The sequence below is a fragment of the Diadema setosum genome, chromosome 2 (genome assembly GCF_964275005.1).
Source record: "Diadema setosum chromosome 2, eeDiaSeto1, whole genome shotgun sequence".
NCBI classification, from domain to species: Eukaryota; Metazoa; Echinodermata; class Echinoidea; order Diadematoida; family Diadematidae; genus Diadema; species Diadema setosum.
In genome coordinates, this window is record NC_092686.1 from 45,688,874 (window position 1) to 45,705,932 (window position 17,059).

The 17,059-nt window shown below is 38.8% G+C and overlaps 1 protein-coding gene across 2 annotated transcripts; it reads left to right on the forward strand.

Annotated features, from left to right (window-relative positions):
* The first annotated feature begins 2,815 nt into the window (after positions 1-2,815).
* On the forward strand, positions 2,816-16,975 carry LOC140246311 (BBSome complex member BBS2-like). Of its 2 annotated transcripts, none has more exons than XM_072325782.1 (17): positions 2,816-2,969; positions 3,674-3,895; positions 4,140-4,265; positions 5,036-5,176; positions 5,678-5,782; positions 6,732-6,818; positions 7,082-7,217; positions 8,001-8,140; positions 8,855-8,977; positions 9,595-9,692; positions 10,580-10,687; positions 11,192-11,318; positions 11,872-12,000; positions 12,513-12,650; positions 13,613-13,725; positions 14,250-14,398; positions 14,785-16,975. In XM_072325782.1, exons 1-17 carry the CDS (start codon positions 2,853-2,855, stop codon positions 14,883-14,885), a joined length of 2,160 nt encoding a protein of 719 aa, XP_072181883.1. In that variant the 5' UTR covers positions 2,816-2,852; the 3' UTR covers positions 14,886-16,975. The 2 variants fall into 2 exon arrangements, with proteins under 2 accessions (XP_072181883.1, XP_072181884.1); XM_072325783.1 differs by having other exon boundaries at positions 3,751-3,895.
* Positions 16,976-17,059: the final 84 nt, after the last annotated feature.

Sequence of the window (17,059 nt, forward strand, 5' to 3'; positions counted from 1 at the left end):
AATCTACGTGGTCAGGCCACTCTTCCGAGATATGGGTCCTAACGTTAGTAGGCCTACTGAAACAAACTGTTAGATCTAACATTAGTCCTTGGTGTAAAGAACACCACTATGAGATTTACTCGACTACAAAACATCGGAAATCCATAAAGCAGATACCTTGCCTGAAAAATTCAGCACAGGAACAACAGTGCCTGCAGGACAAGGGTCCAGATCTAGATCTGGGGTCTGGACTTTCGTCTGGACTTTCTTCAAGTTCTGGCAGCAGGGTATGTAAATACGCTGTGCCTTAGCGCTGTGCACATAGGGCCTACAGCTGCAATGTCGACGGTGAGTGAGTGTAGTGGTAGGGCCTACTCATCAAAACTTGGACTGCCACGTAGAACCTACTCCTTGACTGCTCAGTAGTCCTAGTCCTAGTTCTAGTATTTCAGAGTCTATGTTTACTGGGTACCGTTTTCATCTCACTAAGCGTAAATCGTGCGTGCCGTTGAAGAGAGTCTATCTACATTTGGATTTTCGAGATTCACTCAGCCCTCATTTACGTTAGATACTAGAGTAGTTTGAACTGGCGAACCATCGCTCAATCATGATCATCAATGCGTAAACGTTACTTACACACGATCTTCTATGGGCAGCACGTTCGGATAACGATGCCAATTTCATTTTGCATATCTGGAATTTCCCCACAAGTTTTATCTAAATAAAAAGCTGTTGAAGAGCTTGCTTTTAAAGATTAATAGATATTGTTTAACATATTTATTATAGCTCCATATTGCGATTATACTAAATAACAGCTTTTGGAGTGCTTCGTGTGAGATTTCATCAGTAAATTGGCATTATGTAGTTCGTCTTGCTAATGTCGGAGTTGTGCACAAAGAGCACCTGTGACGCAGGCCAAATTGCATGGATCGTTCCATGGCTTGCTCGTTTTCATTTTTTTCAAAAAATAATTACAGGCTTATCCTGGGTTTTACAATCCTCTCTTTCCAGTAATAGGCATCAAAAAATGTAGATTAGAATTATCAGACAATTAGAAAATGTCAGTACAGTTTTCTTTTAACGGAGCACTTCATTGCATTGAATTTCATTCCCCATGTGTTTGCCCATGTGACTAAATTGTCAAGATCTTCTTGCAAGGATTTTTCATCTGAAAGGTTAGATATTGTACAGTAGACTATGCAGTCATCTGCAAACAATCTTACTGTGTGTGTTGACTGCATCTGGGAGGTCATTGATATAGTGTACAAGATGAACAAGTGGGGACTGAGCACAGTGCCTTGTGGTATATACCGCTTAGTACTGGCTTCCAGTCAGATGTTTTACCATTGACGACTGTCCTTTGGTGACGGCATGTCAGGAAGGATTTTATCCAGGCAAGGTTCTTGTTGCAGAAACCGTACATGTGAAGCTTCTGTAGTAGCTTCTGATGTTGAACGATGTCAAAAGCTTTACTGAAGTCAAGGACAGCAATGTCACATGTATCTTTGTTGTTGTAGTTTGAGGCGAGATCATGGATAGTAGCTACAGTACCAGTTGGGTTTCACATGATCTACTCGGTCTGAAGGCATGCTGGTGATCAGTGATGATTGAGTTAGTGGAAAGGTGCTTCATCAGTTGGCTGTGTAGTATATGTTCCATCAGTTTACAGCATACACTGGTTAGGGATATAGGACGGTAATTTATAGCTGGTTCGTTCTTGTCACCTCTCTTGTAAATAGCAGCAATGTTGGCTTTATGCCAATCTTCAGGTAGCTGTCCTTGGTCGTAGAATTGTTTGAATATAAACTGGAGGACCAGGGCTAATTGTTCGGCTACAAGTTTTCAGGATACGGTTTGGAATATTATCCGGGCCTGCTGCCTTTGAGACATCTAATTTATTCAAACTCATGCATCTCTGGTACACTACTTGGTGGAAGGTTGGGTACCTGGTTATTGTCCTTAGTGAAGACACTTTGGAATTGTTCGGTTAGTATGTCCGCAGGTATTGTCCCCAAACAACTCATTATCCCGACAAATCCCATGAGCCAGACAAGTTTCTTGGTAGAATCCTGATGATAACATTGTAAGCAAATTCCAAATGATGCAAGAGGAATATTTAACCCTTCTGAGATTTATGTTTAAGCTTCAAGATTTTTTGATAAAAGATGTTCATCCTTCTCCCTTAGTGATAGTGATATTGAGTCAACATGACCATCAAAGTACTGACAGTGGACAATTCAGTATTTACATGTACTCCTAGCTTTTATTTTTAGTAGCACATGTCATGTCCTTTCTTTTTAACTATGTTAGAAATAATTCAGTGTGGTGATAGGGATGACTGTTCCTTAAGATGTACTTAGCAAGACATTTCTGTATTTCTGTTCTATTCATATCTTCAAAGACTTTTTTTTTTAAAGAACATATAAAATCAATGACAATCATGTACACAAAATCTTGTATCAGGGACCATCAGTAAAGAACTCTCATTCCCTATTGACATAATTTTTATTAATTTAAAATCAGCAAGTCATGAGGTAGTGAATAATCATTTCCGTAATTGTGGCCATTCTACAAGTTTGATATAAGCCCTACAGTTATTTTTACTTCATTCCAAAAGTGTACTTTGTCAATTCATGTATTTGGTTTGTTAGACTTGTTCGTCTTTTACTTTGGAATTGATTTTACTATTCATCTTCTTTAATTGCTAATCATATTCCGTGAATGCTATTCTCTAAAATTGCTTTCCTTTTACAATTGAATGTTTGTGGTGATAAGAAGCAGTTGAGGAATTGTCCCTATAATGAAGTATCAATCAAAATTTAAATCTCCTTACAGAGTATTTTATTGTAGTTCCAGGAGATTGCTGGAGCAAGATGTTGGTGCCAATATTCACCCTCAAACTCAACCACAAGATCAATCCTCGGATGGTCACCATTGGCAAATATGATGGCAAGCATCCCAATCTCACAGCTGCTACAACAGCAGGAAAGGTAGGTGTCTTGATATCAAATAGAGATTTTGTTCTGTCTCTGGTACATAATGTCTTCAAATTTGGAGTGATACATAGAAAAAGTGAAATATGCATATCTACATAAGATTATCCTTCATCAGATCGCTCCACAATACTGTCTTATTTTTTTCATATTACTTGTAGGAATTTGTTTGTCTCATACTGTATACGCAATATATTTTGCAAGTCTAAATTTTTGCGAATTGGGAATTCCCACTTTCGCGAGTGGTTAAATTTGTGATCGTGGAGTCATGTACTAAACAGAGAAATGTACAACTTGTTGTACATGCATACGTCACATTCACAATGGGATCAGTGTCAATATTTTCGTGTGTCTTTAATTTTGCAAATAGCACCTGACTCGTGAAATTCGCGAAAAATAAAAACCTCGTGAAATATTCGGTGTATACAGTAGTTCCATGCATGCCAATCACTCAGAGTAATCAAGTTTGTATTTCACGATGACATTCCAGAGATGATCATGTCCTTTTTCTGCTACTGTATATTTAAGGAATGGTGACTTGCAGCTACTGTACACGTAACTGCTTTGGTGGAGAAAGCTGCCTAAAAATGTGTCAAATTATGTCCTTGTGAAGTTCATACATTCTAATTCTTGTATGTGGCTAGAGAGGAGTGTCCTCTGGTTGACGAAAAATAAACATAAGCTGTCTGTGCATCTTTCAGGTGTTTGTGCACAATCCCCACACTCGCACTGCCCGTGGAGGCAGAGCCAGCGAGATCGCAGTGGACTCTGACATCAGTCTCCTCAGCATCAACCAGAAAGTGAGTGGAGTCTGCGCAGGGTCCCTGGATACCATGGGGGTCAACGACCTGCTGATGGTGGGAACACAGACCAACCTCTTGGCCTACGATGTGCAGAACAACACTGATGTGTTCTACAAGGATGTAAGGATCCCTTCAAATTATATTCACCGCTACTTATCTAGACTGTTTGACCAAAACTGTTGCAGTAAAGCCACTGCAGAAATATAATATTCATAGGGAGAGATATTGCCATGCTATAGAATTCACTACATGTATTGAAGACAACTGAGCTTTTCAATCAAATGGCAATTTTCTATCAGTTGTAAAGTAGCATGTATGCAGAGAGTGCTTTTCATTTCCCATGTTCATTTTTTCCCTCTCAAAGGCACCTGATGGAGTAAATGCCATTGTCATTGGAACCCTGGGGAACATTGATACACCCCTTGCCATCATCGGGGGCAACTGTGCCTTATCTGGATTTGACATTGAGGGCAATGACCTCTTCTGGACGGTTAGCAGTAGTAATAGTAGTAGTAGTAGTAGTAGTAGTAGCAGCAGCAGCAGCAGCAGCAGCAGCAGCAGCAGCAGCAGCAGCAGCAGCAGCAGCAGCAGCAGCAGCAGCAGCAGCAGCAGCAGCAGCAGCAGCAGCAGCAGCAGCAGCAGCAGCAGCAGCAGCAGCAGCAGCAGCAGCAGCAGCAGCAGCAGCAGCAGCAGCAGCAGCAGCAGCAGCAGCAGCAGCAGCAGCAGCAGCAGCAGCAGCAGCAGCAGCAGCAGCAGCAGCAGCAGCAGCAGCAGCAGCAGCAGCAGCAGCAGCAGCAGCAGCAGCAGCAGCAGCAGCAGCAGCAGCAGCAGCAGCAGCAGCAGCAGCAGCAGCAGCAGCAGCAGCAGCAGCAGCAGCAGCAGCAGCAGCAGCAGCAGCAGATGTACATGTAGTTGTTGTTTTTTGGGGGGATTTTTGTTTGTTGTAGTAGTAGTAGAAGTAGATGTACATGTAGTTGTTTTTGGGGGGATTTTTGTTTGTTGTAGTAGTAGTAGTAGTAGTAGTTGTTGGGTTGTTTTTTGTGGTTTTTTTTTTGGGGGGGGATTTTTGTTTGTTTGCTCTTTTAAACCTGACTATGCACTTTTGTTTTCACACCTGCAAAGATAACTATTTTAACAGACAGATAGATATATGACCCTGTTAAAACGTTTTAGATAGCATTCTTCAGGGTAGATGTGTTCCTCTCAGAGATCAGCAAAGATACTTCAAGGTGTAACATTCCCTGTGCATTTATTTTACAGGTGACTGGAGACAATGTGTGCTCCCTGGCTCTTTGTGAGTACCTTGGAAACGGCAAACAGCAGCTCGTTGTAGGCTCAGAGGACTATGACATCAGGGTCTTTCAGGAAGATGAGATTATTGCCGAAATGACAGAAACAGAGGTAATGGGATATTTTCAGCACTTTTTCTCTGTCGATGAAGATTGGTCATGAAGCGTATTCCTCTTGTTGTATTCATTGTAAAATATGATATGCACTTGTATCATCATCAATACAACAAAAATTGTTTAAAGTCAACTTTGAAAATCTGTCAATGTTTGCCACCGTGTTATTTAGATAATGAATATAAACCAATTGCATTTTAACAGGAAATTGAGCTGTAGACCAATAGTTTTTATAAGGAAAGATGAAAACTGGATTGTGGCTATGATAGAAAGCTAAAGGAGGATTGTTAATGCCAATATAAAATTGCTGTGTCTTGGAGTTAATAAGTCAACCAATCCTGTTCACTTTGAAGTGCATCTCAAACATTTAGTGTATGTTTTGCTTCCAGTGCATCTTGGTATGAATGCAAAGGAACATCTCACATTTATTCAAGAAAAATGCTATCAAGGTAATGAAATTGTCTTTGCGTGGCTATTTTCTCTCCTTGTTCATGTGCAGGCTATCACAGCTCTCTGTCCAATGACTGATGCTCGGTTTGGCTATGCCTTAGCAAATGGCACTGTTGGTGTGTATGAGAGAAATGCCAGATACTGGAGAATCAAGGTATGATAACCAGTCATGAATCATTCTGTCCAAGTAAGCTTTTATTCCAAAGATTAATGTCAGTATGATAGAATACAACTAGAAAAGCGCTCAAAGAGTGTAGACCTCTGCTAAGCAGCTCATTTACACCCATGCTCACATGCTAGAAATCGCCCTATTTCCATAAGATGAAGCCTTGTTCACTAGTAACTCATCAGCTTCCTGCATGCTGCGCCTTGAGAATGCGCTCAGTGCGCGTCTGTGTATGCACACCTCAAATACAACTCCCTTGTTTGTTGGCCCTATCTACCAATGATATCATTAAAAAAAAAAAAAAAAAATCATGAAAATTCCTGGATGTGGATGGTGGATCACTGCCCAAATTTAATTATCTGTTCCTTGTGTCATTGTCAACTTTTCCTGTAAGTTTCATCCAAATCTGTTCACAACTTTTTGAGTTATTTTTCAAACACACAGACAAGGAAGCCAATGCTGACAAAAACATAACCTCTTTGACAAAGGTAATAATTCACCATCTAGTGAACTTCTAATGTCCATATCATGAATTGTAACAACATCTGGAAATGAGCATCATCTTGTAATGACTGAATAGGGAGGGATTGAAATCAGTCTGATGTGAAGGAATGAAAATCAGTCTAATACAAGAAATTTGAGATAAGTGTTTAGTCTTGATAAATTGTGTAGCCATCTTCCACTGAGATACCACTAAATCATCCCCAATTGCTTTGGTAGTCCTCTCTCAGTCTCACTCATTTTCTGTCCGTCTTTCTCAAACTTTCTTCCCTCTATCCTTTGCACAATGAGTAATTCATCTTTTTCTTTTTTCCAATGTGAGGTTATAGCTGTCACTTTGTGTTCGTATGATGGATGACAATGCTAATTATGGACATAGTAAAATGACACTTCATGTACTGTGAGAGTGTGACCTGTGATTTTATCTTGTGTCTAGTCCAAGAACCAGGCAGTCACCATAGACAGCTTTGACCTTGATGGGGACGGAGTGGCTGAACTTATCACAGGATGGAGCAATGGAAAGGTGAGGCAAAAGAAAGAAAAAAAAAAAAAGTTTTGCCAATCGTGTAGATCATGCTATTCCACTCAGTTGCACAAAGTAATGAATCGGTATGGTTATATGGTAACTGATTCAAGTTTATCAGTTAGATTATTTGTATTTCAGTCTCATTCTAAGATGCCTCAGCATGTCAATTACTCATCATCTCTGCTCATCTTCTTTGACTGTAGTTGCATTTGAAATGTGAACTGTTTCTTGGTCATCCTGTACATGTCGTTGATTCGCAGATTGATGCGAGAAGTGATCGGACTGGTGAGGTGGTCTTCAGAGACAACCTCTCCTCTGCAGTGGCAGGCATCGTCCAGGGAGACTACCGCATGGATGGCAACATGGCCCTCATCTGCTGCTCTAATGAGGGAGAAGGTATCATTAACTTCCTTTGTTGTCTACATATATAGAATTTTAGAGATGTGTCATTTGAGATTAAAATGTCTTTTGGCATGTTGTGTGAGTTAACAATGTGTCAAATAGCCTTTATCTTCACACAGAATGGTGTGTACTCTCAGGCCATTATAGTATTGTGAATGTAGTTTCTCTCTAGGATGTAAGATACTGGGGGTAGAATTAACATCATTGTATCTCACTTCTCTTGAGTAGAGATCATCCCAACTCATTGCTGCTTTGCAGACCCTCGCTTGACTCTAAATTTTGAAGATATACCATGGAATTTTCCACATGGAATCAGACCTGTCTATTTAGATTCCCCTGAGGAAAAGTTGTCTTCTATGAAAAGCCACTTCTTATAAACATATCAATCAATGTATGACCTGTTCTGATGTGATGAGAATCAATCTGCTAGTAAGGGGTCTCTGTAGGCAGGTCCTCCCTAAAGATCAGGTCACCACTAAAACAGGTTTTATTTTACATTACGTATATATGATGTATAGTATCAAAGATTTTATATCTACTCCTTTAAGCTGTTATTGAACCATGACTTGTAGTTACTTCATTTATTGTACACAGTTAGGATGCACTTAAAGTAGAACATGCAATTGTAATTGGGATCAGTTTTCCATAATGTTTGTGAAAATTTGTGAATACATGTTGAGTAATGTTGTTTTCATTGGTGCATAGCTTTGTGTATAATAACATTCAGTTTGCCAGCCAAACAAAGACCCATTTTTTCTTCTTCTTCTTCTTCTTCAGTGCGTGGATATCTGCCAGCCAACCAAGAACAGAAAGGCAACCTGATGGACAACAATGTGGAGCAGGACACCATCCGAGACCTCAGCCAACGCAAGCAAAACCTGATACTTGAACTGAAGAATTACGAGGAGAATGCCAAGGTGAGATGGTTGTGAAGCAGGTTTTTAAATATCAGCATCTTTTCAGCTGTCTATAGGATGTCAAGACCATCTCACCATCTTCCATTATCGCTATCCCTTTCTTCTTTGTTTTTCCTTCTTAGCATCACCTGTGTACATGACCATGTATGTTTTGTTGTGTGAAAATAGTTTGTTTTTGTTGTAGTTAAGTAAGTCAATAGTTGCTAAAACTGTTTATTTATTTTTTGTGCATTCAATGAGGCCCCAATATTAAGTTCGGCTTACTGGGGATCCTCCTGTATGGTACTTTGATTTTTTTTTCCTTTTATGTCTCTGTTCTCTGTCATAATGATTTGCTTACCTTTCATGTGCAAAATCAGCCATGAATAATGATGAACCATATGAACAGTATGTAACTGAAAGTAATCACAGTTGATTGCTTGTACCATGCAGAAACAATAAAATGAAATGAAATGAAGTGAAATATGAATATTGACGAGGGTCACTGTTAACTGCGCAGCAGTGGTCAGATTTTCCAGCTTTATATGGGTGATGTATCAAAAGGCTATACTATGTCAGCAGTGCTTGAAAGTTGCAGAGGAGGATAGCAAAACAAGCTGTTGTTGAAAAGAATTGACATTGATGTTTAGTGTGAGCATATCTAAAAACACACTATCCTATTTCTGCAGACAAGTTATGATAATCGTCTTTATTTGTTCCTTTATCCTTGATCAGGCTGGGAAAGATGACAGGCCCTCTGGTCTGGGAGACCTGGACAAGGCCCAGATGGGAATCATTCCGGCCAACACCCAGCTACAGACCACCCTCACGGTCAGCCCTGGTTCAGAGAAAAGTTCGGTGAGTGGAAAACTTCCTTCATGGGAGTCAAAATTCCATTAGCTCTGTTGATGGAGGGAATTGCTTGTTACTGAGTTAGAATGAGGAATGACGGCAGATTGTGTCAAGCAAACCTGTGATAGCAGTCACCAGTCAACAGTGACTACCTTCGCATAGTGGCTGCTAAACTTCTTTGAGCACTGCACAAAAGTACTTCCTGTGAAGTAGGCAACATGTCTATAGTGGTCACTTGTCTTTAGTGACCACTCATTTTACCGTAAGGCAGCTGTTAAAGACAGGTTTGATTGTGAAGTGGAAGTAACAAATTTAGATTTAAATTCACCCATCAGAAAGGGTAGCTGTGCCAATTAGTTTGAAATCAATGATGTTACTTAACAAACTCTGTACAAAGGCATATAATGCGGTAATAAATCTGTAAACATGAAGTCACAGTTATATGCAATAAGTCTCATAACTATTGTTCCAAGGAACTTTGTCTAACATTGTACGGAAATTCTGCAAACAATATGAAACATGTTATTCAAAGTATTTCCAGTGATAGGAAGTGAATAATTATGCTGTTCAGATGTTTGATAGTCAATTAATGGTTTGTTCTTTTGATTCTGGTCATGTATCAGCCTCATGTGGAGCTGGTAGTAAGCACAAGCAATGACACAATTCTCAAGGCAGTGCTCATATTTGCTGAAGGCATCTTTGAAGGAGAGAGCCATGTCATGTGAGTAAAGGTGGAGTAGTCAACCGAATCACAGGATGACTTATGTGTAGACACAAGTTGTCTAGACCATTTAAACAGAGACCAGTGCACATGGGATGATAGCATTCATGCAAAATAATTTCTTTGTATTAAGAAGATGGTACTCTGGTGCTATTAGTATGCATTACTTGACCCGTTCATTGTTTTCCATGCGAAAAGAAAGAATTCTGAAGAGATGTACAATGAATATATGTCGATGTAAAGATCTTCAATGTTAATTTCAATCTATGCTGATCAAGTCAGTGTTGGGTTTCATGTGAATCATCACCTTGTATTTCTTTTTTTCTATTGTTCACAGTGGAATATTTTCAGTGCATACTAGAAGCATAATGCACTACACAGCCATCAGTCTAACCAAAAACATTTTCAGTACCACAATCTCAAAAGGACATTGAATAAAGGAGAAACAACAACAGATCAATCGTAATTCTTTAACATAATTCTTTCAGCTACATGCCATTTGATGACAGTCACGACACAGTATTTATAATATCATGTCCTAAGGGCCTTGACGGAAATAGAGGAAAAAGAATTTAGTGGCATTTCATTCTCAAAGAAAAAGAAATTAGTACCATACAGTTGTAGTTTTACTGATGTGACATCAGTGCTACATGACTGAATAGAACTACATGGAGGTTGCCCGCAGGACTCCATAACATATGTTTTGTTTTGTTTTGTTTTTGTGTGGGTTTTTTTGACATTCAAAGACCAAACTCACTGACATTTTCTTAATATTACTCATTTGATTGTGAGGTTCATATTTGTTCACTTTGCCATTGTTAAAAAGGTTTACTTTCGTCAGGGTTTAACAAACTTTTTTTTGACATGGAAACGTTTCTCTCCTGCAGACATCCAAACACTGCAAACCTGTCTAACATGCTGAAAGTGCCTATAGTCCCACCCAAAGACATTCCTGTTGATCTACACATCAAGGCCTTTGTGGGCGCCAAAGCAAGGTATGTGTGTGCATGTGTGTGATGAATTCAAAATTGGAGATTGGTTATGACGTCAACATATTTTCAGAAATAGAAAACAATGTAAATTGAAGAGAAATCACTTACAAGAAAATGACTAAAAGAAAATTGAAGACAGACAAAATACAACCTTCTGGTACTGTTTCGGGCTGTGCAGAATTTTTCGTGATTATAGATCTGCGTGTCCTTATGTGAAAATTGGAAAATGATGAAAGTTGTTTTTCATTTTATCTGTGCCAAACATATCGCCAAAGCCTGACAAAAGTGAATACACAAACAAGTAAGGAAATTGACAATTTTAAAAGAAATAGATAGCAGCTTGAAATTTATTCTACAAAGGGCAAGATTTATGATGCAGTAAGACAATTTTACTGCTGGGAAATGTGAAAAGAATGAGATTCCTTGCTTTTTGCACACTTCTGTCTTTTTATCTACCACATTAAAAGTGTGACACTGTATGGTTTGTATTTTTGTATCCCTACCCAGTTCCCAATTTCATGTCTTTGAGGTGACTCGACAGCTGCCTAGGTTCTCCATGTACATTGCCTGTACCAATGACGTCCCGGAGCCCAAGAGTAGTGTGGTCTTTACAGTCAATGAAAGGATACAGAGGGTGAGTCTTGTCTCATGTCCAATGTGCAGTCATCATAAATTTTGTGTAGTTTGATCACATATAGGAATAGAATTTCCCAATTGCACTCTCTCTGTACCATCAAGTACCATCTCTGATTTTAAGACTGACAAGCAGGAATATCCAAAGTAAAAAACTAAAGTATGGAATATCCCAAATAATTAGTTGTGTCATGTTCTTGTCTTTTGTTTGCAATGGATGGCTGTAAAATGTTACCCTACTGAAGCACTGAGATTGCAAATTATGTTGAAGTTTGCTTACACAGGAATTGCATCCATGGAGTATTGAACATCATCGTACAATGTATGTTAAAAGAATGTATTGTGTGGGGAGTTTGTGTCATCAAACCTCACCTTTCACTACAGTGGGCTATGGTTACATGAAGCCCTCCTCCACCAGTGAAACCGTTGAATTATTTTTCCAAATGTATTGTTTTCAGTAAATTACATACAAAATAGATATGAGACTGAAGAAAGAAGACCTTTTGTAGATTTGTTATGTTTGGCATTGTTCATGTTGTCCTGGCTTGGTGTAGGTCATCCTGTGGGTCAACCAGAACTTCTTGCTTGATGAGGACATCCAGGCCGAGACACCAATGAACCTTGGATTCATGTCCCTCAGGGGATCTGGTCCCGTCTTCATTCAAATGCAAGCCAATGGGCAGGTCGGTACCACAGCATGTAGAAACAAAATTAAAGTGCCCCTCGAAAAATTATTCAAGCAATTTATCGGAAATTGAGTTGTGATAATTTATTTGGTATTATTATTCACTTTATATGATTATTCATGTTGGGTGAGAAATGGTTTAATCATGTTGGGAGAAAACTGACAGCCAGTGAAGAAATGTTTTAATCAGATTTTCATTTGTATGTGTGGTACAGTGCGCTGCTGTGACAGTGAACACAGAACAAAATTTCATCACAATGAAGTAAATATTCAGGTCCCAAAGTTATTATTGGCAAAGTCTGTGATGCAGAATTCCCTTTGGTTATAACAAAATACCCATATAACGAAAGAAAACTGCCAGATCCGAGGACTTCGGTCGCGGGTCAAGTTGTTGGGGTTTCTTGAACATGTCCTCCGGTTGCTTGGTACAGTGTCAGAATTCACAATATCATGTCACAGCATAACTGCCACTAGTTATCTACACATCTCTACTTGGTGTGCATTATTCAGGTGACAATCCGAACAGACGACATGGATCTTGCTGGCGACATCATCCAGGCTTTGGCCGCCTTCCTGGGCATCGATGACCTCCAAGTGGTGGCCGATTTCCCCATGCACATGGAGGACCTCAAGAACCTGCTGGTCAAGGTATCTGTTCCCAGACATGAAAGTCGACCTCAACAATATTGTACAGTGCTCTCCCGTTATAACAAACATGGGTATAACGAAATTCCAGTTACAACGAAGTAAAATTTTGGGCCGCAACATTATCAACTTTATGTATTTTTATTGTTTATTCATTTGGTTATACGAAATTTCAATATAACGAAAGAAAACTGCTGGTCCCGAGGACTTCGTTATAACGGGAGTCCACTGTATCTCATTTTATAGATATGACTGTTCTCGGGCCCCTTCTTTGTATTTGCTTTGTGTTGTTTGGATGTCTTTGTAGACAGTATAATTTGTGAAAGAAAAATATGTGATCCTGAGTGTTCCTTTCATTTTCTTCGAAATAAATGTAAAGTTACAGAATGCATCACATTGTATTGCAAATTGCAATGTTTTTAGAAGGAGCCATCTCAGTACAAAAGGATATAGAGCCTGTGTTGTTATGTTTCCAGATTTGGAAATGAACCTCAAAATCTTTGTATTGTAATGCTGTTGCTATGCTATTACTTTACAACATTTTTAAGTACAGATTCTTAGGAAAAATTCTGCTTCTCTTCAAAATAACTTGGCCTCTTTCTTTCTGGTGCTTTGAATGTAGACTAGATTTGGAAATGAACCTCAAACTCTTCGTATTGTAATGCTGTTGCTATGCTATTACTTTACTGAACAGTTTTAAATACAGATTCTAAAGAAAAAATCTCCCTCTCTTCAAATAACTTGGTGTCTTTCTTTCACATACTTTGAATATAGACTAAGCAGGTAAATATACATTGAATGTTTCTTAAAGTAACTTTCTTACAATACATCTCTCAATTTGATTATGGTATTCCAAAATGTCCATACTACTCTAGTCCTTTCAAAAGCTCTCCACACAACATTCTATGAAAAAGGGAATTTTCTTCTTTGTACAATATTATGCATTTGCTAACTTCCTGCCACAGGTTGATGAGTTTCATGCTGTGAGACAAAAGCTGACTGCTGAGATGGCTGACCACTCCAACCTGATCAGGAGTCTGGTGGTCAGGGCAGAAGATGCACGCCTCATGTCGGACATGTGAGTAGACCAGGGCTACTCCTGTTTCTAAGAGTGTGAAGCTTTGGGCAAAAAATCTCAAACCTCTACACAATTATTTCACAGATTTCAAAACTTCAGCATTAAACTTGGTAGATTACATTCTTTCAAATGGGTTACCTACAGCATTTTATGTTCCTGACACTGTTAATGCATACATACAGGTAGAAAATGATGTCATCATGCTATTTTGTAATACTGCTATAATACCACAATAGTCTGTTCTGTATCTTTAAATCAAGATTAATAATTTCTTAGCTTCTCAACAAATAAATGGATGTCTGGTTTATATTAAAACTATGTCAGCAAAGAGCAGAGAGGAAAAAAAAAAAGATGCAAAATTGCTTTGACCTGTCGACTACCTGGGTACCGAAACGAAATTGAAGAAAATAGTAAAATCGCTGTAGTGGAAAGCTGAAGCATCAATACACTGTACATAGAATGCATCTCCGATGAAAGATGGCTCTTAAACATCATCATTTGGATTGTTCTCTATCCCATGAAAGGAGAAACATGCGTCGAGGCTACATGGAGCTGTTTGACCTAAACCGTGACCTGATCAATGGCTACAAGATCCGCTGCACTAACCACCAAGAGCTCCTCAACTGCCTGAAGATTGTCAACCAGACCATCCAAAAAGCTGGGCAGCTCAGAGGTACAGTTTCAATGTTTAACTATTCTCAGCAAACCCACAACAATGTGATCCATGTTCAGTTGAAAATGCTGCTGTTGAATTGCATGTACAAATTTATCTGAAAATTTGAAGGCTCATAACAATAAATGCATTCTTGTCACTACCTAAAAGTAAGCTACAGTTTTATCAAAGAATGTGAGTGAAAAAAATCACCATTTGCAAGACTGATGTCATTCTCTGCTGCTGATACGTTGCTATTTTGCAAATGTGCTTCATGTACGATGCATAGTCATTCTGAGTAACGATAGCATTTCAGAGTGATCGCAATATGTCAGGAAATCAAATGTGCCAAAGAAGAGTTGGGGTAAACATTCAGGGTGATTTTTGTGTCTGTATTCTATTCACAGTGGGAAGATTCAAGACACAGGTGGTGTCGTCCTGTCGACAGGCAATCAAAGAGAACAACATCAGCGCATTGTTTAAGATCATCAAAACTGGAACATCATGATGAGAGGCTGATCAGTGGAAAAGCACAAAACAATTGTTTCCATTATGATGAATAGACTCATTCAGCGCATCAAGAGGAATCAAATATTGGCTACCCTTCTTTGTGTGTCTCTTCGCATGTGCATAAAATCAATCCATATATTTGATTAAACACTATACAGGCAATACTTCACCATAAACTTTTTTGATTTCAATATTATGTATGCTGCTTTTTTCTCTAATTTCTTCTTGCAGTAGACAGTCACTTTACCACAATTTCAAAGTCCCCAAAAATGTAGGATGATGAAGTAGAGATAAAAAGTTTGGTTGGTATTTTTTTCCATTGCTAGAAAACTAGAGAACAATGAATGATGTGAGTACAGTACAACCAAGCATTATTTGTCTTTCGCCCTTTCCCTTTCTCTTAGAGTGTTTGTGTACGTGTGTCTATCATGGGAAAAAGGAGCCCGCCCTCAAAGTTCAAATAGATTATCTCAAAACTTAGTCCAAGTACAAAATACACTGGTGACGTTGAGTCTAAATAAAGCTGGTTCTTGATTTCATCAATTGTAACCTCCCCCAAGGGGGGAGGTTATGTTTTCGTTACCATTGGTTTGTGTGTTCGTTTGTTAGTGTGTCTGTGTGCAAAATAACTCCACAAGTAGTTAACGGATTCGGATGAATCTTGCAGGAAAGGTTTAGAATGTAACAAGTAACAGATGATTAAATTTTGGTAGTGATCTGAGAATTTTCGGGGAATTTATGAAGGATTTTTGATATTTTGGCAGGTAGGGTCAATGAACTTGGGAGTTCAGGCTGCGCATATTGGAGGTTTGCATGCGCGCACTAAAGCGCGTGGTCTAGTTTCTGCTAGGGCGAGGCGCGCCGTGCAGCTAAGGATTTATGACGTAACAAAGGCTTCTATATTGGGAAATCGGGCGACTTTCAGCACACAGTGCTATAACTACGTATGGGTGGAAATCACTGATATCTCTATGGAAGAACAAGATCAGTGGTGGAAATGAGCTGCATGCTTGGCAGAGGTCCGAGCTCTCAGAGTGCTTTTCTAGTTTCTAGTCAGTTTCATGTTGGGGGAAGAAAAAAGCTGAAGGAGTCGTGCCTCTGTAAAACTTCAAATATTTACTTTGTACAGAGAGGACTCTTGTAGCATAGGCGTAGTAAAAGAAAAATCTATGTATTAAAGTCTACCTTTAAAAAGTGTAGAAAAGCATTGACTTGATCACAGAGTATGTCATTGAATCATGTATGGAAACAATTTTGAGGCCTCATTCATGTCTTGAGCTATGTGTCTTTGACTGGTGCCGCTAATGTTGCACATGTATGACATATCAAACTGGGCCTCCGTTTTCACATACTGTATATGGATACAGGGGAACCCTGTTTAACAAACACAGATACATGTACAATGAGATTCTATTAGTGCAAGAGGATTGTACTAGTAAAATATTCATTACACTGTATTTCCTTTGTTTACTTTGTCTGCTATAATGAAATTTTGTTGTAAGAATATTCTCAGTCTTGACTATGTCATTGTAATAGGGTTTGCCTGTAGTATAAAATACACATCAGTCGCGGCGGGAAGGGCAAAAAGGGCAAAGGGAAAGGCAGTTACGCTGTTCTGTTTCTCATCCAGCGTATACAATGCATGTATCAGTGAAGAACCATATCACAGTACTGAAAATAGAGGAATAAAAGTTACTCCATCATCTTGGTCTCTGACATTTTATTACTGTTGCCTGGAATGTCCGCATCCTGTAGAAGTGTGTTTCCGTCCTAAATTTTGAACACCTTGGAACTTTAATCAAATGCAAAAAGCCATACCGTTGCTGCTTGTTCTTTTATTGGCACAGTAAGGGTATATTTCTCCATTTATATGCATGATGTTTATTTGCTGTATGTTGCTATCAAGTGTTTTGATCGTCAGTACAGTGTATGTACAATCATATTTATAGTTTACACAGAATCAGATTGTCTTACACATCTCCGAGTGTCTGTAAACCAAGTGAAATGCAATATTGTATTCTTTGTGGAGAGTTATTAGTATTGTACAGTACATATTGACTGTAAATAAAATGAAAATACTGAACACTATATGCTGTCATTGCTGTTTACTTTTTAAATTCAGTAGTACATCATACATTTTTTTATTACATGTACCATTATAAATGTACAGTT